The sequence below is a fragment of the Coregonus clupeaformis genome, chromosome 11 (assembly GCF_020615455.1).
Source record: "Coregonus clupeaformis isolate EN_2021a chromosome 11, ASM2061545v1, whole genome shotgun sequence".
NCBI lineage: Eukaryota > Metazoa > Chordata > Actinopteri > Salmoniformes > Salmonidae > Coregonus > Coregonus clupeaformis.
Window position 1 is genome coordinate 35,817,532 of NC_059202.1, and position 26,627 is coordinate 35,844,158.

At 46.1% G+C, this 26,627-nt stretch overlaps 1 protein-coding gene across 1 annotated transcript; it reads left to right on the top strand.

Annotated features, from left to right (window-relative positions):
• The first annotated feature begins 334 nt into the window (after positions 1-334).
• Positions 335-25,426, top strand: rab3ab (RAB3A, member RAS oncogene family, b). The gene is made up of 5 exons (XM_045223529.1): positions 335-462; positions 18,938-19,162; positions 21,050-21,168; positions 21,830-21,954; positions 22,404-25,426. The coding sequence occupies exons 2-5, from the start codon at positions 18,938-18,940 to the stop codon at positions 22,592-22,594; spliced, it is 660 nt and encodes a 219-aa protein (XP_045079464.1). The 5' UTR covers positions 335-462; the 3' UTR covers positions 22,595-25,426.
• Positions 25,427-26,627: the final 1,201 nt, after the last annotated feature.

A 26,627-nucleotide genomic window follows, 5' to 3' on the forward strand; every position in this document is an offset into this window, starting at 1 on the left:
TGTGGTAGACTTTACATGATCCAAATAAATAATAAGTAATAATAAGTCCCAACCTACACCTACAAATTATTTACACCAGGGATATCATTGTTAAAATAAATTGAAAGAGAGATAATACAATGCTTTCGTTATTATCAAATGCTGTTGTTGAAGATCATGGCTATGTAAAGTCATTCGATTGATGATTTCCTGACACTCTTTTGTAATAAATTATAGAGAAGCTCAAGCTAGGAGGATAAATAATACATTGGGCTGGGTTTAACACATCTTGAATATTTTAGGACGTTTCGGTGATCGTGGTCCAGGATTAGTGGCTTGAAATATCAATCAACCCACACCAACATTGAGGTCCGGCCCACCTCAGTCGTGAACTGTCTGTCAGTCATATAACGTTGGTGTTTATGCAGGTGCTAGACGCGGTGGTGCATTGGTGTAATAAGAGTCTAAAATAAATATTTAAAGGTAAGGAAATTATGCTATTCTTCATTTACATTATATCATCATACCTGGTGTAGAGCTACGTTTGTTAAGGATTTCATATGGAAATGCGCTGACAAAATAGAATAAAGGAGGAACAATAACCTTCATTTGACATAATATGCTTGCGTTAGAGAGAAATGTAATTGCATTAGCATAGACATATAATATTCTATATGGGTTGCTTACAATTATGCCGTAATGTATGACATTTCAAGCCTCGAAAAACAAAAGCATCCGCAGGACAAGACGACCTGTCGAAATTCCTAAAATAGCCCAGAGGTTACAGTAGCCTGTCTAGTTCGCGATACTGTATCAGTATCCATAATTTGTAGTGCGAGACAATTCTTACATCAAGGAAACAATGTATAATTTACGTGAATTGATATCAAGCCTGCCATATGGAAAATCCAATGCTCTGTAGATAGGTAGGACACGGGTCGCTCTGTGCTCTCAAAGGGAACGAACCATGCAGGAACGACCATGGTCGTCTTTGATCGTACAGGCTGAATGGCATTACAATGTTCTTTCTGTAGGCTATTTAAATCCTTGATGTCTTCATATAACCACGGCTTTGACAGCACAAAACCTATAGAGAGAATCATAATGCTGTGTGTGTGAATGGGACCACATCAGCAAGCAGCGGTGGGGGCCTCTTGGTCAGTTAGCTATTGAGTGTTATGTCAGGACAGCTCAGGCACCGTCTTTGAGCTTTGGGATGATGATGATGCATTGTAAAAAAACAAAAAATCTAAATTTTATATGAATTGTCAACATAGCACTGCAGGCTATGTTAAATTTGACAGTTAATAAGAAACACTGATCTAAAACTGGCTACTTGAGCATTTTACATGTTAGATTGGGACCATTTGAAATAATCATAAATTGAATGCAAGAAAGTAGATATACTATACTATATGATAAGAAATATGTGAGCAGTTTGGCTACTAGGCCTACTATACAGATTGTATGACAGATATGATGTGGCTGGCCTATTCAATGTTACAGGAGGGCTATAGTATTGCAAATATGATTTATTGAGTCCCATGGCAATATTATATACATGCATCATCTAAATGTGTGTGAGCCTTTACCTTAAATATACTTTAAATAGATTATACTCCAATGTTATTGCTGGACTCTCTGGGGGAAAGGCATCCCAGAAAAAGTATTACGGAATCTTCAATGTTTAATGTTTTAATAGTGGCCACTGTTGCCTGTTCTACAATATCCATTAGATTGGCCCCCCGTGTAGCTCAGTTGGTAGAGCATGGCGCTTGCAATGCCAGGGTTGTGGATTCGATTCCCACGGGGGGCCAGTATGAAAATGTATTCACTCACTAACTGTAAGTCGCTCTGGATAAGAGTGTCTGCTAAATGACTAAAATGTAAAAAAATTACACTGCAGCAATTTTGGTTTCCTCCCATCCCACGAAAACAAAAACACCTCCCAGCCCCACTCTCCTAATTGCAGGCTTACATTGTGATTCTGGCAGGTTCATGGTATCTTCTGCTCTAAAATGAGGGAGGGTATGCTATATTTAGCTCCTTCTCTTCTTAGAAAATGGGAAATGTGATTGGATGGGGGAAAATACCATCTTAGGCAATCTTCTATCAGGATGTTTTGGTACCCAGGTTTGTGTCTCACTATGAATTCTCATGTGATTTGATTCAGTCCACTGTCAATTGAAAGTTTATTTCCCTCTTATGCTTAGTTTTCCACTACCCATGTAATGAAACATCACTTTTTGTTACATTAATTCAACACATCCTTGAAGCAGAATGCAGGGAGTTGTCTTGGAAATGTCTGTTGTGTGTGTCTGTTCTGGAGTATAATTTCTCAGTTTGAGCAATATGTTGACAGATGTTTATTTTACTGGGCAAAGTCACTTCACTGTAGAGCAGTGGTTGCCAACCTTTTCCGTCCTGAGGACCACCATTCGCATTATCTTGGAGATCATATGTAGCACATTTTTGCAGTGAATGTAACAAATTAAAGGTGTATTATTATTAACAATTTGCAATGTGAAAAGTAATGTAAAATTGCTTATAATACCATTAATACTCCCAACTGTTATTCATTTTGGAAGAAAATAAATCAAATCAAATCTGCAGTCCTCATGCCTCCTTGCAGCATGCCTAAGGCACGTTCACACAGATGAGCAGGGACCCTGGGCATCTTTCTTTTGGTGTTTTTCAGAGTCAGTAGAAAGGCCTCTTTAGTGTCCTAAGTTTTCATAACTGTGACCTTAATTGCCTACCGTCTGTAAGCTGTTAGTGTCTTAACTACCGTTCCACAGGTGCATGTTCATTAATTGTTTATGGTAGCTCAGTTGGTAGAGCATGGTGCTTGCAACGCCAGGGTTGTGGGTTCGTTTCCCACGGGGGGCCAGTATGAAAATGTATGTACTCACTAACTGTAAGTCGCTCTGGATAAGAGCGTCTGCTAAATGACTAAAATGTAAAATTGAACAAGCATGGGAAACAGTGTTTAAACCCTTTACAATGAAGATCTGTGAAGTTATTTGGATTTTCACGAATTATCTTTGAAAGACAGGGTCCAGAAAAAGGGATGTTTCTTTTTTTGCTGAGTTTATATACACTACATGACCAGAAGTATGTGGACACCTGCTTGTCGAACATCTCATTCCAAAATCATGGGCATTAATATGGAGTTGGTCCCCACTTTGCTGCTATAACAGCCTCCACTCTTCTGGGACGGCTTTCCACTAGATGTTGGAACATTGCTGTGGGGACTTGCTTCCATTCAGCCACAAGAGCATTAATGAAGTCGGGCACTGATGTTGAGCGATTAGGCCTGGCTCGCAGTCGGTGTTCCAATTCATCCCAAAGGTGTTCGATGGGGTTGAGGTCAGGGCTCTGTGCAGGCCAGTCAAGTTCTTCCACACCGATCTCGACAAACCATTTCTGTATGGACCTCGCTTTGTGCACGTGGGCATTGTCATGCTGAAACAGGAAAGGGCCTTCCCCAAACTGTTGCCACAAAGTTGGAAGCACAGAATCGTCTAGAATGTCATTGTATGCTGTAGCGTTAAGATTTTCCTTCACTGGAACTAAGGGGCCTAGCTCGAACCATGAATAACAGCCCCAGACCATTATTCCACCTCCACCAAACTTTACAGTTGGCACTATGCATTCGGGCAGGTAGCGTTCTCCTGGCACCTACCAAACCCAGATTCGTCCGTCGGACTGCCACATGGTGAAGCGTGACTCATCACTCCAGAGAATGCTTTTCCACTTCTCCAGAGTCCAATGGCGGCGAGTTTTACACCGCTCCCTTGGCAGACTATCATTGTCTTTCTCACTAGCTTGCCTAATGCCAGGGTGTTTGGATCAGGGTCCGTATTCATAAAGAGTCTCAGAGTAGTAGTAATGAATAAGATTAAATGGATAAGGAGGACCTGATCATAGATCAGCACACCTACTTTGAGACGCTATATGAAAACAGGCCCAGGTCTGACTCTCAGGCTTTCCGGGATCATCCTGGCATAAAACGGGATTAACGAGCTGCCAGCGGGAACCTATCCAAAAGACTAATCAAATGTGTCTGACTCACAGTGCACTGACACAGTTTAGGCCCGGCTGACATCACACAGCTGTTTTTTATTTTCCAATACGAAAAGACAGAGATACAAACATTAACATTAATTGTAGTGTTGAATGGAATCCCAAATTTAGAGGACAAAACAAAACTTAACTCGCATATACAAAAATGAAAAAATCCTACTAGATGGTACATATTACAAGGAGACAGTGTATAGTCATTACAAGCAATGTAGTTAAAACAAACATTCTAATTGAGTGGAGTACAGCACAGAGTAGCCACAGATCATCATCCCAGTTGTACACATCTGTTGTTATGTTGTCAATCTCTTTAGGCTGAAAAGACAAGTGACACAAGTTGATGCCACAGATACTCCTCTTCCTGTAGGACACGAGTCGCTCTGTGCTCTCAAAGGCAAGGGAACGAACCATGCAGGAACAAACATGGTCGTCTTTGGTCCTACAGATACTCCCCTTCCTGTCCTCAGTTGGTAGAGGTTGAAAAGTATATGGTTAATGGTGTTGGTTGGAGTTATTTTGAATCTGCATCTCTCATCTAACATACAGTATGGTCATCATGACAAATATCGTCTTTTATGTCTCCAAGTTGTGTGATTAGTTCTCCTGGCCAGCCAGACTTAGGGAGTCTAGGGAGCATTAAGACCTGGCATGAGATTGCAAGTATCATATTTCAGTCAATAGTTGATTAGAATGCATTTGTTAATTACATTTAGACTAATTGCTCAATCTCTTGAAAGGGAGGCTTCAGTAACGATGATTGGGTTTACACACCTCCAATAAGGCCTTTGTAAGATGGAGAAATGATGGCCTACTGGTAGGTCTAGGCCTATCATCCTGTCATCCAAATTATTTCTCAGAAATAAAAGTCAAAACCACATGGCACTTGAATGTTGGGGACACTATTGATCAGTCTACTATTGATCAGTCTACAAGCCCAAACGCAAGCTTGTTTTACTCATAACATTTACATTTCAGTAATTTAGCAGACGCTCTTATCCAGAGTGACTTACAGGTAGTGAATGCATACATGTTTTTTTTGTTTGTTTTTTTCATACTGGCCCCCCGTGGGAAACAAACCCACATCCCTGCCGGCCAAACCCTCCCCTACCTTGGACGACGCTGGACCAATCGTGCGCCGCCCATGGGTCTCCCGGTCTAGACTCGAACCAGGATCTCTAGTGGCACAGCTAGCACTGCGATGCAGTGCCTTAGACCACTGCGCCACTCGGGAGTCTAAGCTAAAAGTGTAACACTGGACTTCACGTAAGGCAGAGGCACACATCTATCATCAGAGGAAGCTTAGCCAAGCCTTAGCAGGTAGGCTAAGAGCGTTGGGCAAGTAACCGAAAGGTCGCTGGTTCGAATCCCCAAGCCGACTAGGTGAAAAATCTGTTGATATGCCCTTGAGCAAGGCACTTAACCCTAATTGCACCTGTAAGTCGCTCTGGATATGAGCGTCTGCTAAATTACTCAAATGTAAGCAGACATTGAATTTCACTGATATTTCAACCAAAATCTGTCAGGGATTACACTTAAACCAGAACCTGTCAGGTTCCGGCCATTTGTGATGTATTATACTGAAGGTTGGATAGTTCATTTTGTCTACTGATTTATCAAGACTTATTTAAAATGTATTTTGTGTTGGCAGTATTGATTGGGTTGCATATAAATTCCTGGCATGCTTTTAAAGGTTAAAAATGTGCAGTGTGCTCGCCCTGATACAGGGCAACAGGCAAGAAGAATGTGCAGGATGTTCTTCTTGTCCTTTACCTGTTTCCCTGTAACTTGTATCAAATTCAACGCATGGCAAGTATGATGAATGCCAAGTCATTCTTATTAGGTACTTAGATCCAAATCGAGTACTATTACCGGCAGCTCAGGGTTCTTGTGTAAAAAATTAAATCACGTTCCATTATTAAAGAGAGCATCTCTGTGTTTTCTGTAAACCGATATGTCGGAGCACCTATTATACTGGGCATGTCTTGTTTACACATTATCTCAGGAATTTTGAGTGTTCCAACGCAGCAGCTGAGTAGAGATAGCAGGCTAAATATAGACAGAGCCTTAGGGACCTCGACTCCTGATGGGCTGAACTGAAGTCACTGTTGCCCTAAAGATTAGATGTGATCCCGCCAAAGGTTCTTACAGAGTAATGTGTGAAAAGCTTTGATTCCTATCAGGTGCCAGAGAAGCGTCAGTGGACTATTTCCTTGCCCAGGAATATCTTGTTGTCATGTTGAACCGATGCTGGCACTAACACAAATTGTATAGGGCCATAAGCAAACAACAAAATGCTCACCCAGAGGTGGCGCTCCTAGTGACTGGTGACTTTAATGCAGGAAAACTGAAATCTGTTTCTACCAGCATGTCACCTGTGCAACTAGAGGGAAAAAACTCTAGATCACCTTTACTCCACACACAGAGACGCATACAAAGCTCTCCCTCACCCTCCATTTGGCAAATCTGACCATTTATCATCACTCTATCACTCTATCCTCCTGATTCCTCCTGATTCAATCACTCTATCCTCCTGATTCCTGCTTACAAGCAAAAACAGGAATAACCAGTAACACGCTCAATACGGAAGTGGTCCGATGAAGCGGATGCTACGCTAAAAGACTGTTTCGCTAGCACAGAGTGGAATATGTTCTGTGATTCATCCGATGGCATTGAGGAGTTTACCACATCAGTCACCGGCTTCATTAATAAGTGCATTGACGATGTTGTCCCCACAGTGACCGTACGTACAGTACATATCCCAAACAGAAGCCATGGATTACAGACAACATCCGCACTGAGCTAAAGGCTAGAAATCCCACTACGCCCTCCGACGAACCATCAAACAGGCAAAGTGTAAATACAGGAACAAGATCGAATCCTACTACACCAGCTCTGACACACGTCAGATGTGGCAGGGCTTGCAAACTATCATGGATTACAAAGAGAAATCCAGCCACGAGCTGTTCAGTGACGTGAGCCAACCAGGCGAGCTAAATCACTTCCATGTGCGCATTGAGGCTAACAACACTGAACTATGCATGAGAACACCAGCTTTTCCGTACGACTGTGTGATCACGCTCTCCGTAGCCAATGTGAGTAAGACCTTTAAACAGGTTAACATTCACAAGGCCACAGGGCCAGACGGATTATCAGGACGTGCACTCAGACCATGCGCTTACCATCTGGCAAGTGTCTTCACTGACATTTTCAACTTCTCCCTGACCCAGTCTGTAATACCTACATGATTCAAGCAGACCACCATAGTCCCTGTGCCCAAGAACGCCAAGGTAACCTGTCTAAATTACTATCACCCCGTAGCACTCACATCTGTAGCCATGAAATGCTTAGAAAGGCTGGTCATGGCTCACATCAACACCATCATCCCAGACACCCTGGATCCATTCCAATTTGCATACCGCCCCAACATGATTCTATCTCTATTACACTCCACACTTCCCTTTCCCACCTCGACAAAATGAACACCTATGTGAGAATGCTGTTCATTGACTACACCCTGGGATTAAACACCTCCCTCTGCAACCGGATCCTGGATTTCCTGACGCTCCACCCCCAGGTGGAGAGGGTAGGCAACAACACATCCGCTGACCCTCAACATAGGGGCCTCTCAGGGGTGTGTGCTTAGTTCCCTCCTGTACTCCCTGTTCATGTTATGATTTAACTGGATAGAACCCAAATGCAGACAAGTACACCAAGCCAGAGAAGTTTTAACAGGTTTATTATAATGTTCAATAGTCCAGGTTTCCAATAAATGGGGAAGAGCAAGTCCAGGTTACAGGGAGGGTACAGATCCAGGTCAGGGCAGGTGTGGTACCGTAATGTCCTAGTGTCCGTGGTGAGTCCAAAGGAGAGGCCCGATAGTGGAGAGCAGGATGGTGGTGGCAGGAGTGAAGCGGAGGCAGGAGTCAGGTTCCAAATATCTGTGGCACAGGAGAAAAAGTAAATAAACAGTCCAAAAAACACAAGAGCGAAAACAGACAGGTTGAGTCGGCAGCGAGACTAACATGGTTGTCTTGACTATGATCTGACGATGAGTGGAAAGTTTGACCGGGTCTTAAAGGCTGAGGTGATTATGGTGAATGAGCTGCAGCTGGAACCCTGACTCCCGCACACCAGACTTCACTCCTGCAATCAAGGACAGACAGAGGGGGAGGGAGAGAGCAGAGAGAGAGCTACCTAGCAGCAGTAGGCCTAACAGTACCCCCCCTCTACGGACGCCACCTGGCGGCCGACAGGGTTTATCAGGATGTAACCTATGAAACTCACGAACCAGAGCAGGATCCACAATGAAGCTCCTGGGCACCCAGGAACGTTCCTCAGGACCATAACCCTCCCAATCCACCAGGTACTGGAAACCACGACCCCGGCGGCGAACATCCAGAAGTCGCCGGACAGTGTAGACCGGACCCCCACCCACGATCTTGGGCGGAGGAGGGGGACGAGAGGGCGGGCACAAAGGGCTAACCGACACAGGCTTAATCTGGGAAACATGAAAGGTGGAATGAACCCGTAGGGAGGCAGGAAGCTGTAGCTTAACCGCGCAGGGGGTTAACAATAGACAGTATCTTGAACGGTCCTATAAAACGAGGCGCCATCTTCTTCGACTCCACCTTCAATGGAAGGTCCCGTGACTTCAGCCATACCTCTTGACCAGGAGAGTAACCGGGGAGCCTGGGACCGGTGACGGTTGGCTTGCCTCTGCATGTACGCCGAAGCTCGGGACAGAGCTACCCTGGCCTTCCTCCAGACCTTGCAGCAGCGGCGCATGTGGGACTGCACCGAGGGTACCGCAAGTTCCCTCTCTTGGGAAGGGAACAGGGGAGGTTGATAACCCAGAGCACACAGAAAAGGAGACAAACCAGAGGAAGCGTTAGTCAAGGTGTTATGAGCATATTCCACCCAGGGGAGCATGGAGCTCCATGACCCAGGGTTAGACCCAGTGACACAGCGAAGTGCGGTCTCCATCTCCTGGTTCGCTCTCTCGGCTTGCCCGTTGGTCTGGGGGTGATATCCAGAGGACAGGCTGGATGTAATGCCCAAAGCTTTACAGAAAGCTTTCCACACCTGGGGAGACAAACTGGGGACCCCTGTCAGAGACAATATCCGTGGGTAGACCATGAGAGCGGAACACATGTTCAACCAAAATATCAGCCGTCTCTCTGGCAGTGGGCAGTTTAGGTAGGGCCAAAAAATGAGCGAACTTAGAAAAACGATCAATCACCGTAAGAATGACAGTCTTACCAGATGAGGGGGGAAGTCCAGTGACAAAATCCATAGCGATATGCGACCAGGGCCGGCTGGGTATAGGTAGAGGTCGTAGATGACCAGCGCTGGCCTGGGTGGAGTTTTTACTTCGTGCACATACCGTACAAGCAGCAATGAAGGCTCGAGTGTCCGCCTCCATCGTGGCCCACCAGAACTTCCGTCGCACAAAGTCAAGGGTCCGCGAAACTCCAGGGTGACAGGTAAGGGGAGACGAGTGAGCCCACTGAAGTACCTGGGAGCGAGCAGACTCAGGGACAAACATCCGGTTAGGAGGACCCCTCCCAGGGTCAGCTTGATGATGTTGAGCCTGTCTAACAATCCCCTCGATGTCACATGTGATGACTGCAATACTGCAGGTAGGAGGCAAAATGGGTTCAGGGTTACTACCAGTATCAACAGCCGAATGAACACGAGACAGGGCGTCAGGCTTGACGTTGCGTGACCCAGGACGGTAAGACAGAGAAAAATTGAATCTCCCAAAAAATAGTGCCCACCTGGCTTGACGGGGGGTTGAGCTGCTTCGCTGACTGGAGGTAAGCCAGATTCTTATGATCCGTCCAAGCGATGAAGGGTTGTTCCGCCCCCTCCAACCAATGTCGCCACTCCTCGAGAGCCAGCTTAACGGCGAGCAGTTCACGATTTCCAACATCATAATTCCTCTCTGCCTGAGAAAGTTTCCTTGAGAGAAAAGCACAGGGATGCAGTTTGTTATCTTCAGGAGAACGTTGTGACAACACTGCACCTACCCCAGTGTCGGATGCATCCACCTCCACGACAAACTGGCGGTCGGGGTCCGGCTGCATCAGAATGGGAGCCGAGGCGAAGCGATGTTTCAGTTCTTCGAACGCTGATTCGGCCCCCTTCATTCCAAGCGAACGGTCGTGAGATGGAGGTGAGAGCGGTGAGTGGCGCCGCAATGCGGCTGTAGTCCTTGATGAACCTCCTATAGAAGTTCGCAAACCCCAGGAATCGTTGAAGTTGTTTTGCGGGTAGAGGGAGCTGGCCAGTCCGTGACAGCAGAGATCTTAGCTGGGTCCATCCGCAGCTCCCCCTGAGCTATGATGTAACCCCAAAAAGAGGTCTCAGACACATGAAATTCACATTTCTCCATCTTCACAAACAGTTTGTTCTCCAACAACCTTTGCAACACCTGGCGCACATGCAGTTCATGTTCCTGGGAGGACTCTGAGAAAATCAAGATATCATCCAGATAGACAAAAACAAACCGATTCAACATGTCCCGAAGGACATCATTGACTAGTGCCTGAAAAACAGCAGGGGCATTAGACAACCCAAAAGGCATAACCCGATACTCAAAATGTCCCAAGGGTGTGTTGAAGGCAGTCTTCCATTCATCACCCTTACGAATGCGCACCAGGTGATACGCATTTCGTAGATCCAGTTTCGTAAAGATGGTAGCACCATGAAGGAGGGGAAAAGCAGAATTAATCAAAGGCAGAGAATACTTGTTCTTAATGGTGATGTTGTTAAGTCCACGGTAATCAATACAGGGTCTGAGGGTCTTATCCTTCTTAGCAACAAAAAGAATCCCGCTCCTACAGGTGACGAGGAAGGACGCATAATACCTGCCGCCAAGGAGTCCCGAATGTAGTTCTCCATAGCCTCCGTCTCCGGCCGGGAGAGATTGTACAGGCGACTGCTGGGGAGCGGGGCTCCTGGCTGGAGGTCAATGGCGCAGTCGTAAGGCCGGTGAGGAGGAAGAGAAGTAGCTCTGTGTTTGCAGAAAACGGATGCCAGGTCATGATACACGTCAGGAACAGCAGAAAGATCCATGGACTCCAGTGGAGGTTGAGGCACAGTACTGGCAGGAGTCTGAGCAGAACACAAACAATTCACATGACAAAATGTGCTCCATGAAACAATGCTACCTGTCACCCAATCAATGTGTGGATTGTGTTTTATGAGCCAGGGGATACCAAGGACCAGGGGAGTCTGTGGGCAGTCGATAATATGGAATTGAATGTTCTCCTGATGATTTCCCGACACTCTAAGACAAACAGGAACAGTCTGATGGGTAATGCGGGTCAACAATTGTCCATTTAGACCCTTAGCCTGCAGCGGACAGTCCATAGGAACAGTCTCCAAATCCATTTGTTGAGCCCACTCTCTATCCAAAAGCTTTCGTCGGCACCAGAGTCAATCAGCGCACTAACAGAGAAATTCTGGGACTGCCACTGGAGGGATGCCTGGAGCAGAATGCGGGGAGAAGAGGAAGAATCCGCTGCTCGGCTCACCAAAACTTCTCCCATAAATGATGAGCCGGCCCTTTTCCCGGACGAACTGGGCAGGAAGGAACGAAATGACCAGCTTCTCCACAATACAGGCAGACCCGAGCCTGAATACGACGTGCACGCTCCTCTGAGGACAACCGTGCACGACCCACCTCCATGGCTTCGGGTTCAGTGCTCCTCGTATCGACTCGGGAAGACACGGCTCTCTCCGTAGGGGACGATGCAGGAAGGAGTTTGTTGATGACAGACAGGTTGCTTGGAACTAACACTCCTCTCCCGGCGGCGCTCCCGAATCCGGTTATCCAACCTGATAGTGAGTGAAATAAGATTATCCAGCGTAGGCGATTCATCATATGACACCAATTCATCTTTTAAAGTCTCAGACAAAGCATTGATGAACACTCCTTGTAATGCCTCGTCATTCCAACCACTCACTGCTGCTAAAGTCCGAAACTCCACTGCCATCTCCGCCACACTACGAGCCCCCTGCCGAAGAGAAAACAACCGTTTCGCAGCCTCCTTGCCTCGTACGGGGTGGTCAAAAACCTTCCTCATCTCCGTGGTGAAGGCCACGTAAGCGTTGCAAATGTCCGACTGACTCTCCCAGACCGCGGATCCCCAGGCACGAGCGGAACCGCTAGTAGAGTTGATAAGGTAGGCAATACGGGCTCTTTCTGAGGCGTAGGTGAGGGGCTGTTGTTCAAACACTAACGAGCATTGAGTCAAAAAATCGCCACAGGTTCCCATGTTCCCGTCATAGCGCTCTGGAGCAGGAACAAAAGGCTCTCTGATCTGGGCTGAAGGGGTAGTAAGAGCAGACACTTGATTGGTGAGTAATTGAACCTGATTAAGCAGCACCTGACTGTCCTCAGCAATCGTCTTAAACAGGGTATCATGTTGGCCATGTCATGAGCCTCTCACTCCACCGGGTTACCATCTTAATTTTCTTCCACTCTGCTCACCACTCTCTCTACTCAGCCTAACTAGCTCCACCTGTCCCTGCTCTGCTCGGCTCTAATTACTCTGCCAGCTGCGCTGCATTACCCACTAACCTCTCCCAGTATTTATAGCCCTGTCTTTCAGCTCTCCTTTGTCAGATCGTCTGCAAAGCTCACACCCGGAACCTGTTTGCTCGCGCTTCTGGCTCACCCTGGTTTTGTGACCCCCGGACCTGCCTGTTTTTTGGATACTCTTCTGCCTCAGGGAGATCCAGACCTGCTTCTGCCATTACGACTCCTGACTACTCTTCAATCCCGGTAACTCTGACCAGCCTTCTGCCTTGCTACTACGTATTTTGGATTTCCCTTGAACTGTACTGCTGCCTGGTTTCATTCCGCCCGTTGTGTCTGTGTTTCCTCCCCCAGGACTTCTGGACCACCAACCACCGGCGTCATCGGACGCATCGCTGCCACTGGGGGAGGCACAGACCCAGCACATCGGACGGGATAACCCTGGAGCCTTCACTCACTCCCTACATCCCTTTCCCCTTAAGTTTAAATAAACTTTCTGGTGTGACGCAATTGTGGTCCTCTTGTCGTCTGTCTGAACCGTGACAGTACGATCTGACCATCATGGACTCAGCGCACACTTCCCCCGACATGGAAACCGAAGAACCTGAGCAACCCACCGCCATGCTACGCCTGGAACACACTGAGAGAGAGCTAGGCCGCATGAGCGGCGACATCACCTCTCTGCTTCAGGTCGGCCACCAACAGCATCAGCAGTTCCAGCAGCACCAGCAGCAGTCCCAGCAGCAGCAACAACAACTCGCCATGATCATTCAACTCCTCACCAACCTGACCCCAGCCAGTCTGCCCACCAGCCCTGCCCCGAGTTACCTGCCCCGGTCATTGCAGCCGCTGCTCGGAACCCAAGATTGGAAACCCCGAGCGGTTCAACGGCGATTCAACCCAGGTCCGGCCATTCCTGACTAGCTGCCGACTTCAGTTCTCCTTGCAGCCAAGGACCTTCGCCACGGAGGGGCTAAAGTTGGGTATGCCATCACTCACCTGACGGGCCGAGCTCGACTCTGGGGAACAGCAGAGTTCGAACGTCAAACCCCCGCATGTGCAACCTTCGACCGGTTTGCCGAGGAGATGCTGAAGGTGTTTGACCTGGATTCACCAACCGCAGAGGCGTCTCGTGAACTGTTCAGTATTCGACAAGGCAGACGTACAGTCGCAGACCATTCCATCGACTTCCGAACCCTGGCTAGACGAAGTTCTTGGAACACACCATCGTTGGTGGACGCGTTCTTCCATAGTTTGGCTGACTATATCAGGGACGAAGTTGGTCTCCCATGAACTGCCTTCCACTCTTGATGAAGCCATCGCACTGACTGTCAGGATCGACAGAGGGATACAGACCCGTCGTCGTGAGAGGGGGGCGCCAAGGTCCACCTACTACCGGCATTCGGAGAGATCCGACTGGGCTCCTGTCATCTACTGCCACTCACCCAGTTCAGCTTGATCAGTCTGAGCCTATGGAGATTGGGCGAGCCTCTCTCACTCCTGCAGAGCGCCAGCGACAGCTTCCACCTCAAACCTCTGCCTCTATTGTGGAGGTGATGGACATCGTGTGGTAACCTGCCCTTTAAAGGGCCGAAGCTCACCGGGCATAGGGGAGTCCGGTTGAGTTCAATGACCATCCAGTCCTCCGACCGCAAACCCCTGCTGCAAGTTCACCTCCGCCTCCCTGACTCAACTCACACCCTGGCTGCTCTGGTGGATTCTGGCGCCGAAGCCAACATAATGGACATCAAGCTGGCACGCCAACTGGGACTGGAGAACCTCCGTTTGACACCTCCTATTCCTGCCCGGGCACTGGACGGACACTTACTCGGATCGGTCACTCATGTCACGGCCCCGGTCTCGATGGGTCTGTCCGGAAACCATCAAGAAACTATCCAGTTTCACCTGCTCCCCTCTCCAGGCCAACCCCTCATCCTGGGTTACCCATGGCTCCGCCGGCACAACCCTCAGCTCGACTGGGTGACCGGGGTGATCAGGGGAGTGGGGAGAGGACTGCCACCGAACCTGCCTGCTTGCCGCCGCACTACCCCTCGGCCAGTACCTACTAACTCCGCTCCTGACCCCTCCAAGGACCCTGTGTCGATTCTGCCAAGTCCCTGCATCGTTGCAGCTCTGACCTGGGCTGTTGAGGAACAGGTGCTGGAGGCTCTCCGTAACCAGCCAGGTCCCAGCACTTGCCCAGCTGACCGCCCTTTTGTCCCCGAAGACCTGAGGTCCCAGGTCGTTCAGGTGGGGACATGACTCCCGCCTAGCTTGTCACCCTGGCTCCACCCGCACTTACAACCTGCTCGCCCAGAGGTTCTGGTGGCCCTCTCTGAGGAAGGATGTACGGGAATTCGTCCAAGCCTGCCCCATCTGCAACCAACACAAGTCGTCCTGCCAGCCCCCAGCCGGATTGCTGCAGCCCCTGCCTGTGCCCAGGAGTCCGCTGGTCCCTGCTGCGCCTTGTCCTCCTCCTCCACGGCTCGTCGATGGTGGTCTGGTTTACACCGTCCGCCGCCTGCTTCGGTCCAGACGGAGGGTAGGGGTCTCCAGTACCTCATTGACTGGGAGGGCTATGGACCTGAGGAAAGGACCTGGGTGCCAGCTAGTCGGATTGTGGATAGGACTCTCATCACCGCTTTCCACCAACGGCATCCTGATCAACCTGCAATCCGTAGGGGCCGCCCCAGAGGGGTCTCTAACCGTCCTGCCCGCTCGGCTTCCTGTCCTGTGCCTGATCCGGTCTCGGGACCTGTCCCATCTCCCGACCACGGCCCTCCGGCTTCCTCCGAGGATGAGGACGTTCACTCGGACCATTCGGAGGAGTTCTAGCCCTCCTCCGGCTCCCCTCCTCCCGCCCGGCGTGGTGTTGCTCTTGGGACTTCTGGGGCCGTCCCCTTGGGGGGGTTCTGTCATGAGCCTCTCACTCCACCGGGTTACCATCTTAATTTTCTTCCACTCTGCTCACCACTCTCTCTACTCAGCCTAACTAGCTCCACCTGTCCCTGCTCTGCTCGGCTCTAATTACTCTGCCAGCTGCGCTGCATTACCCACTAACCTCTCCCAGTATTTATAGCCCCTGTCTTTCAGCTCTCCTTTGTCAGATCGTCTGCAAAGCTCACACCCGGAACCTGTTTGCTCGCGCTTCTGGCTCACCCTGGTTTTGTGACCCCGGACCTGCCTGTTTTTTGGATACTCTTCTGCCTCAGGAGATCCAGACCTGCTTCTGCCATTACGACTCCTGACTACTCTTCAATCCCGGTAACTCTGACCAGCCTTCTGCCTTGCTACTACGTATTTTGGATTTCCCTTGAACTGTACTGCTGCCTGGTTTCATTCCGCCCGTTGTGTCTGTGTTTCCTCCCCCAGGACTTCTGGACCACCAACCACCGGCGTCATCGGACGCACGCTGCCACTGGGGGGAGGCACAGACCCAGCACATCGGACGGGATAACCCCTGGAGCCTTCACTCACTCCCTACATCCCTTTCCCCTTAAGTTTAAATAAACTTTCTGGTGTGACGCAATTGTGGTCCTCTTGTCGTCTGTCTGAACCGTGACAGGCCAAGTAGAATGCCCTGATTGGCTATGGCAGTCCAAATTTGAGTGCACTCTGGGGTGGTATCCGAGCTACTGTCTGCTGGGTTCATGTTGGTCAGATCATACTGTTATGATTTAACTGGATAGAACCCAAATGCAGACAAGTACACCAAGCCAGAGAAGTTTTAACAGGTTTATTATAATGTTCAATAGTCCAGGTTTCCAATAAATGGGGAAGAGCAAGTCCAGGTTACAGGGAGGGTACAGATCCAGGTCAGGGCAGGTGTGGTACCGTAATGTCCTAGTGTCCGTGGTGAGTCCAAAGGAGAGGCCCGATAGTGGAGAGCAGGATGGTGGTGGCAGGAGTGAAGCGGAGGCAGGAGTCAGGTTCCAAATATCTGTGGCACAGGAGAAAAAGTAAATAAACAGTCCAAAAAACACAAGAGCGAAAACAGACAGGTTGAGTCGGCAGCGAGACTAACATGGTTGTCTTGACTATGATCTGACGATGAGTGGAAAGTTTGACCGGGTCTTAAAGGCTGAGGTGATTATGGTGAATGAGCTGCAGCTGGAACCCTGACTCCCGCACACCAGACTTCACTCCTGCAATCAAGGACAGACAGAGGGGAGGGAGAGAGCAGAGAGAGAGCTACCTAGCAGCAGTAGGCCTAACAGTTCACCCATGACTGCGTGGCCGCGCACGACTCCAACACCATCATTAAGTTTGCAGACGACACGACGGTGGTAGGCCTGATCACTGACGACGATGAGACAGCCTACAGGGCGGTGGTCAGAGACCTGGCAGTGTGGTTCCAGAACAACAAGACAAAGGAGCTGATCGTGGACTACAGGAAAGGAGGGCAGAGCACGCCCCCATCCACATCGACGGGGCTGTTGTGGAGCAGGTCGAGAGCTTCAAGTTCCTCGGTGTCCACATCACTAAGGAACTATCATGGTACACACATCAACACAGTTGTGAAGAGGGCACGACAACGCCTCTTTCCCCTCCGGAGGCTGAAAAGATTCGACATGGGCCCTCAGACCCTCAAAAATTATACAGCTGCACTATTGAGAGCATCTTGACTGGCTGCATCACCGCTTGGTTTGGCAACTGCTTGGCCTCCGACCGCAAGGCGCTACAGAGGGTTGTGCGTACGGCCCAGTACATCACTGGGGCCTAGCTCCTTGCTATCCAGGACCTCTATACCAGGCGGTGTCAGAGGAAAACCCTAAAATAGTCAAAGACTCCAGCCACCCAAGTCATAGACTGTTCTCTCTGTTACCACACAGCAAGCGGTACCGATGCACCAAGTCTAGAACCAACAATACCCTGAACAGCTTCTACCGCCAAGCTATAAAACTGCTAAATAGTTTGTTAAATAGTTAATCAATAGCTACCCAGAATATCTGCATTAAGCCTTTTTGCACTAACTCTTTTGACTCATTATATACTCTGCTGTTACTGTTTATTATCTCTCCCGTTGCCTAGTCACTTTAACCCTACCTATATGTACATATCTACCTCATTTACCTCGTACCCCTGCACATCGACTCGGTACTGGTACCCTGTGTATATAGCCAAGTTATCATTACTCATTGTATATTTATTCCTTGTGAATTTTGTTACTATTTCTTTTTTTCTCTCTTCATTGTTGGGAAGGGCCCGTAAGTAAGCGTTTCACTGTCAGTCTACACCTGTTGTTTACAAAGCATGTGACAGATAACATTTGATTGGATGGGAACTGATGAAATGTTTCTTGATGCAGATGTCTTCTTGTGCCTCTGGTTTATCGATTATATTTTTGACAACTTTTACTTTTACTTCATTACATTCCTAAAGAACATTATGTACTTTTTACTCCATACATATTTCCTGACACCCAAAAGTACTCGTTACATTTTGAATGCTTAGCATGACAGGAAAATTGTTAAACTCACGCACTAATCAAGAGATCATCCCTGGTCATCCCTACTGCCTCTGATCAGGCAGACTCACGAAACACAAATGCTTTGTTTATAAATTATGTCTGAGTGTTGGAGTGTGCCCCTGGCTATCCGTAAAAAAAAAAAATTGTGCCATCTGGTTTGCTTAATATAAGGAATTTGAAATGATTTATACTTTTACTTTACCTATCATAGTTAAGTATATTTTAGTAATTACATTTACTTTTGATACTTAAGTATATTTAAAACCAAATACTTTTAGACTTTAACTCAAGTAGTATTTTACTGGGTGACTTTCACTTTTACTTGAGTCATTTTCTATTAAGATATCTTTACTTTTACTCAAGTATGACGATTAGGTACTTTCCCCACCACTGCTAGTTGTGTTTGGCAAGGGCTTAAGCAGGCCTTGAGGGTGCTAAATCAATTGGGTGGATATTTGGCATTCTGTATCATTTCATCTGTACTTCTAACATGTCCTTCACTGCTTATCCTAGGCTTTACCTTTTGAAGTAGGCCTTTTTGATGTGTCAGAGGCCATTTATAGAAACCAAAGGAGGTTGGTGGCACCTTCATTGGGGAGAACGGGCTCGTGGTAATGACTGGAGCGGAATCAGTGGAATGGTATCAAATACATCAAACACATGGTTTCCAGGTGTTTGATGCCATTCTATTAACTACGTTCCGGACATTATTATGAGCCGTTCTCCCCTCAGCAGCCTCCACTGATAGAAACACAATGTAATAATAGTACTTCTCTGTGATCCCCCCAAGAATCAGTATCGGAACAAATACAAGTGATAATTTCAGTCGTTTGACAAACTCTCTTTCTCTACTTTTTCAGATGGCTTCAGCTACAGCTACCTATGGACAGAAGGAGTCCTCAGACCAGAACTTTGACTACATGTTCAAGATCCTCATCATTGGAAACAGCAGCGTGGGCAAGACCAGCTTTCTGTTCCGCTACGCTGACGACTCCTTCACGCCGGCCTTCGTCAGCACGGTGGGCATTGACTTCAAGGTGAAGACGATCTACAGGAATGACAAGAGGATCAAGCTACAGATCTGGGTGAGATTTGGAGATGGCTCCTTTCATATGGTTGATATGTCCATGTAACAAAGAACACCTGCCAAAAACAATACTTTTGGTAACCATTACCAAAACCATGGTAAGGCTCACCTGGTAATGATACCCCTAGGTCAGGGATGGGCAACTCCAGTCCTTGAGGGCCTGATTAGTGTAACACATTTGCCCCAGCCCCAGCTAACACACCTGACTCCAATAGTCAACTAATCATGATCTTCAGTTTAGAATGTAATTAGTTTAATCAGCTGTGTATCTCTAGGGATGGGGAAAAAGTGTGGTACCACTCCGGCCACCGAGGACTGGTTGCCCATCACTACCCTAGGTGTAATAAAAGGCATAGTTCCAGTTCCACAGAGCCAAAGATTGAATATAGTACATTCCGAGAGGCATGAGGATGAAGTATGTCATTGTTATGATCTCTTACTCTACACTGAGTGTACAAAACATTAGGAACACCTGCTCTTTCCATGACATAGACTGACCAGGTGAATCCAGGTGAAAGCTATGATCCCTTATTGATGTCACGCGTTAAATCCAATGAGTGTATCAAGAACTGCAACGATGCTGGGTTTTTCACGCTCAACAGTTTCCTGTGTGTATTAAGAATGGTCCACCACCCAAAGGACATCCAGCCAACTTGACACAACTGTGGGAAGCATTGGAGTCAACATGGTTCAGCATCCCTGTGGAACGCTTGACACATTGTAGAGTCCATGCCCCGACGAATTGAGGCTGTTCTGAGGGCAAAGGGAGTGCAACTCAATATTGTGAAGGCGTTCCTAATGTTGTGTAAACTCAGTGTATGTGTTGGAGTACATCATTGTGGGCATGTTCAGTACAGTAGAGTTTGCATTTACGTCAACATGAACAGCACTGCAGTCTCTACTGTACATCAGACAGTGCTATAGTGGGTTGGTGAAAGGGAATTTATGTGTGTTTGTTTGTGTGACGAGGGAAGGCTTGTTCTGTTGTCAGCCTTTCCCAGGCCATAGCCTTCAGTGAGAAAGGCTGCTGGCCAGTCAAAACACAGAGGGCGATGACTGATTGTGCACCCTCCCCCATTACTACACATTCTCCTTGAGTGCATAACCCCCACCTCCTACATACACACACGCTGCTCCCATCCCCCTCTTCACAGTACAGCATACAGTCAGCTTAGCACACACACAGTGTAGTAAAATAAAAAAATCTGGTAATGCTGACTTAATGTTAATTGTTTTTTGCTGGGACCCGTGGTCCATATTCTGGGTCCGTATCCAGACCGCGGTCCGCCTATAGAGTACGACTGACCTAAAGATAAGCACATTCGTTTCACACCATATACTGTGGATATGTAACCCAATTTACACATTTACATGTGTATTCAGATTCATTATGCATACCAGACATAAATAAAGCAGAAATGTGACTATTTTAACATGTAATGTACAGCCTAAACCTAACATCCAGCGTAACCAGCCGAGTGTTGTTATCAGTAATGGGGATGGAGGCTGATGTTGCTCCACAGCTCAGAGAAATGCAGTATTGGGTATCAGGGAGGCCTAAGATCCTGAGCATTCATTAGAGCTTAGGTCGTAACTCAATCCGCCCCTTCTGACACGCCAGCTTGCCTACCAAGGAGGGGAATCGAAATTTGTCAAGTCACAGCGGAAATGCGAAAGGGGCTCTAAAAGCTACTGATGTGCAATCATCATCCGTTGGCAGCAAAAGCAGTCTGCCGCTAGACTGTTTGATATCACAGGAGGGTTTTAATGTTCTGTCGTTATCGGTGTGCAAGATGATCGGTGTGCATGTCAATTTAGCTGTGGTGCTCATTGTAATGCAACCTGTGTGTGTGTGTGTGTGTGTGTGTGCGTGTCATATTTCTAGGATACGGCAGGGCAGGAGAGGTACAGGACTATCACCACCGCTTACTACCGCGGAGCCATGGGCTTCATCCTCATGTATGACATCACCAATGAGGAGTCCTTTAACGCTGTGCAGGACTGGTAAGTGATTGCGCAGGAATGTGGTCATGTGACCATGTGGCAAATAGTAGTAGGCTACAACAGTGGTGGACAAAAATAGACCAGTATTCCTTGATACAGTACAGGCCTGACTGGAGGAGGTCCAATTGGTTTGTCGACCTTTTCTTCAGAAAGACCAACGGAGTGATAACAGTTTGTTGACCTTTTCTAAATAAAGACAAGTGGACTTGAGCCACATAGATATTTCTAGTTAGTTTGGGATTCAGGATTGTAACAGGGACCCTGTTGACACCAAGCGGCATTTTCCACTCCTAATCACTGTCCCCAATCCTATGCAAAAACACGATTACTCACAATAACCCAAAATGAGCGTATCGCAAGCTACAGTATTCCAAACTCATTTGGATAAACCTTGAAAGTTGGATCAGTGCAGTGAAAATGTCACCCAAGTTATCTATGGCTCTGCAGTGGACCAGATCTCTGTTTCTGTGTGGTTGCTAAAAACTAAAGAAGACTGCATACTGGATCTAGGCTCTTAATAGTAGTTTATTAAAAACAATGTTGAGACCCTGAGGTCTTCATCGGGTCTCTTTGACCGTCACACACACCTGCTCAAAACCACTGGATCAGTGTGTGTGTGTTATCTTTTCTTATACTGAACCATTTTGTATGGCTGCCACAGGTCGACCCAGATCAAGACGTACTCGTGGGACAACGCCCAGGTCCTGCTGGTAGGCAACAAGTGTGACATGGAGGACGAGAGGGTGGTGGCAGCAGACCGGGGCAGGCAGCTCTCTGAACACCTGGGTGAGTTCGTCACACAACACCAACTCACAGTGCTCACCACAACTACATGAGCTACGTATGGATATTACATGACGTACACTCAATGATACTGGTGATGTTAATGCTGTTACTTATCTGATGATATGATTATATTGTCTGAGTTGTCAGCTCAACAATAACATGCATAATTTGGTTGCAATCGCTTAGTAGAAGTTGCTCTTATCCAGAGTGCATTCCGGAACAGCAGCATAAGCAAAAAAAAAAAGCCTAATTGGCTGTTGAACACAGATCTCACCGCTGACACCAAATGTCATACAGGGATGACACAATGGCAACACAAAGTTAGCTTGCTTAGCTTAATCCCAGACATTAGCTTCAGAAGCCAATGGGCAAGATTACATAAGACATGAGGCTAGCTTGACAAACTACCTCCACCACATTATGATCCAAATTCTGACACTGTGTTCCAGGGTTTGAGTTCTTTGAGGCCAGTGCCAAGGACAACATCAATGTGAAGCAGACGTTCGAGCGGCTGGTGGACATCATCTGCGAAAAGATGTCTGAGAGCTTGGACACCGCCGACCCTGCCATCACAGGGGCCAAACAAGGGCCCCAGCTCACCGAGCAACCCGCAGCCCCCCAACAGGACTGTGCATGCTAAAGCTGAACGACCCCACCATCAACCCATCCTCAGGTCCCCTCACCCTCACAACCCCCACTCACCCTTCTCCCCCCGAATCAACCTGTCACTCCATATGGGTGAATGGGTAATGTTCACTCTGTTTCTCCCATTATCCTCTTGTGTCCTCTGCACCGTTTACTCTGGTTGTCACTAGTTACCACATCCACAAAGTCATAATTATGGCTAAACCCCGCTTATTTCTACAATGTATATTCGTAAAATCTGATTTTTAACCTAACCTTCACCACACTGCTAACCTTATGCTTAACCCTAACCTTAAATTAAGACCAAAAAGCTTCTTTTTTTATCATACATTTTACTAGACAATTTTGTCTTTGTGGCTGTGGTAACTTGTGACAACTCTACTCTTCTCCTGACTGTGGTCATGATGGACTTGAAGGTCTCTATCCAGAGTCTGTCCCAAATCCTTATCATTGTTTACCTTTTTTTCTCTCAGACTAATGCTTTTCTGATATCAGCCTTTGTTGGGGACTGATGGGAATGCCATATTAAAGTATGTGTTGTCATAAAAAGGTCAAGAATTTGGAAAAATAGTGTTGCTATTGAAGCCTAGCACATATATACTGGTCTTAGTCCCTCCTCTCTGTGTGAAATATAAGTAAACATATTTCATTTACATCAATCATTGTTTCGTTTTTTTGTGTATTAGAATCCCCAATTAGCTGCCGCCGACGCAGAGGCTACTCTTCCTGGGGTCCAAACAGGAAACAACATAGACGGTTTAACATCCTTCCTCATTCCAGTCTCGTATTTTTGTCCAATCAGCCTTTATTTTTGTATACTGGTACCTCTTTCTTTTTTAAAGATTTTTGTACATAAAAAAAAAAACTGTAAGGGAAAAACAAACAAATTATAGATGAGTAAAAAAAACACAGAGTCACCTCTTTATTTATTTTTGTTTTAAATGTGTTTGTAAATAATGTGCAGTATATGATATCTATGGTATACATTTGAGAAAATTGATTTTTCTTTTAGTATAAAGAAAATATCTATGAAGATGTATCAAATATGAGAGTTCAATGTTGTAGAATTTCTCTGGATCCATTTATTTATTGTTTAATTAATCTCATTGTCACCCCCCTTTAGCCCATTTAGAATGAACTTCTTAGCTCCTGCTAGCCCCTCAGATACATACAAATACACTCACTAATAGCAGTTAAGATGAATGCTAGTTTGCATGGAAAGAGGCTGAAGCCACAGAAGCAGAGCATACTGTAGCTGCAGTGTATTAGCATGCATCGCTCACCATTTACATCCGTTTCAATTATCTTATTACATTTTTTTTGTGAGAAATAATGAATTGCAGTGTGCATGTTACATCAGAGGCAATACTTGCCTCCTTATGACTTGAAATAGGCTAAATGAGACTGTACAAGTGAGATAAGATTAAAAAGAGAAATCATACTATCACACATCCTGTACAATAACATAGGTTAAAAAAATTAAATAAGCTATTTTGTAAACTTTTTCATTTATGCATGAAAAATATGAATTACCTTTTGCCTCGTCTTTGAATTGACATTCAGTCCAAGGTCTCATTCCAGGTAAGTTTCCATCTAAATGAGAGAATACATTACTAATTGTATGTGATCGAAACCACTATCTCCCTTAAGCCTTTCATTATATTTACGAGTCGACTTTCCTATGTTGTTGACCAATGGTTGTTTCAATGGCCTTTACTAGAGATCTGATGAGTGCGAAACAGTCATACAGATAGATCAGTCTTTCAATCATCCTCAATAGATGAAGAGGTCAAATTGATACTTAACTGAGTCCCACCAAAGTTTTGATGTGGGACGATAATGATAATTGTGTAACATTAATAATAGAATAATACGACTGTAGTAACAATTACAATAACAACAGTATTGGATCATCTTGAACTTGAGTACCTTGCAATTCAGCATACATTTTCAACATCATTTTGCTCTACCACATGGCTGAGTTCTCAGTAGTATCCAGAGATCCCCCTCTGTAAACTGTCCTCTTTCTATGAAACAACCTGTAAATACATTTTAGTCATATACGTTTCATGCGTGGATTGTGTTGTATTGACTCCAGGCTTGAAAAACAAGAAGGAAAAAAAATCTGTAACTTTCTTTAAGACTAAGCAATACAATACAAATAGCAATTCTGTAGTTGATGATTTATTTATGTATTTGTTTTAAAGGTTTAGTACCTCAGGTTCATTTGTAAAGTGTGTCGGGTCAGTTTGTCATCACTGCTATTTCTAGGTAGTATAGAACTGAATCCGTAAAGATGTTAAAAATACTTGGATTAGTGGATTTATTGCGTTTGTGGTGAGATGTTGAATCAGAGATGGCACCAAAGTTTTAAAAAAAACAACAACAAACATTTGACTTGAGTGTACATTTTGAAAAGTACTGTAAGAGTATCTTTGAGCTGATGTTTTTATTCTGTGCTTAGAAGGCAACCTTGTGTTTCCAACTTTGTGTTTCCAAACCAAACTAAGGTTTACATAAAGGAATTTGAATTTTAGAAAAAGACCCAAAGTGTTGCTTGTTTTTGGAATTTATTGAATCGTTTTATTAAAAAAATATATATATATTATGCATCCACCAAACACTGTTCTACAAAGTACTGTTGACTTGGTTTACATTGATTTTTACTTTGTTTTTCAATTGTGGGAATACAACAACTATTATGCAGTAGTTTATGTAATATAACAAAAAGGGAATATGGTGTCAAAATGTTAAATCGTGAACATGACCAAATCTACTGTACATGTGGAATTAAATGACAAAAATAAAAGTTTGTGCTGTTACAATATTGAAGTGTTCCTCATTTCATGTTGTCACACCCTGATCTGTTTCACCTGTCTTGTGCTTGTCTCCACCCCCCTCCAGGTGTCGCCCATTTTCCCCACTATCCCCTGTGCATTTATACCTGTGTTTTCTGTTTGTCTGTTGCCAGTTCGTCATGTCTCGTCAAGCCTACCAGCGTGTTTTCCCCCCCCATACTCCTGTTCTCTCTAGTCCCTGTTTTCTAGTTCTCCCGGTTCCGACCTATTCTGCCTGCCCTGACCCCGAGCCTGCCTGCCGCCCTGTACCAATCAGACTCGGACCTGGTTACGAACCTCTGTCTGTCCTCGACCTGCCCTTTGCCTGCCTCCTGTGGTTTTAATAAACTACTCTGTATATTGAACCTTATGTCTCCTGTGTCTGCATCTGGGTCATATCCTGAGTCATGTTAAATGTATGTTTACCACTACCGTAATGTAGTGTGCATCTCACATACAAACACAGAAGACACACACAGCAGTTGCACCTTCTCATTTGGCTTGTAACATTCCTTCCAGGAGCTTGCCACTCGCTGCAACATCACATATTTTATAGCCCCTATCTATGATGCTGCATTTGAAGCACGTTGGGACAATCTGCTATTCACTATCTCATAGGTGTCTGGCTAATAGGCACCTACGCTACACTATAGTATCTATAGAGTGGTCGCTGATGCTGCATTCATAGCAAGCTGGGACCTTCTGATAGCCACTATCTCATAGGTGTCTGGCTGTCTACACTATGGTGTCTACACCTGAGATTACCTTGTCATAAAATTATCAGTGAAGCATCTAGGCTTGATTTACATTGGAATAAAACAACAACGATCTGTGCTACCACAACTTGGTCCTATGCAAACGTTTTATACTGTACAAAGTAACTACAAGTAGTCTTGTTTTTCATGTTTTGGACTTTATTATAATATGTAGACTTACCAGATAGCCTGGTATGGCAGCATAGCCAGCACTCAATTGAACTTAAGACATCAAAGCAAAAAATGGTATTGATACAACTAATGGTGTTGATTTCCTATACTCAATCAATGCATGAACTCATTACTTCACATCAGTCTAATTTCTGCAATAGGCCTATCATATTATACCAGCAGAGGGCAAAAGACACCATGATGATACACATTTTACTGACTGACATCACAGTCAACGGACTTCCTGTGAAGAATGGATACATTT

Coding starts and splice junctions, on each gene's coding strand:
- rab3ab (XM_045223529.1), top strand. CDS start 18,938: ATGGCTTCAGCTACAGCTACCTATGGACAGAAGGAGTCCTCAGACCAG. Junction 19,163..21,049: donor GGATCAAGCTACAGATCTGG/GTGAGATTTGGA, acceptor TCATATTTCTAG/GATACGGCAGGGCAGGAGAG. Junction 21,169..21,829: donor TTTAACGCTGTGCAGGACTG/GTAAGTGATTGC, acceptor TGGCTGCCACAG/GTCGACCCAGATCAAGACGT.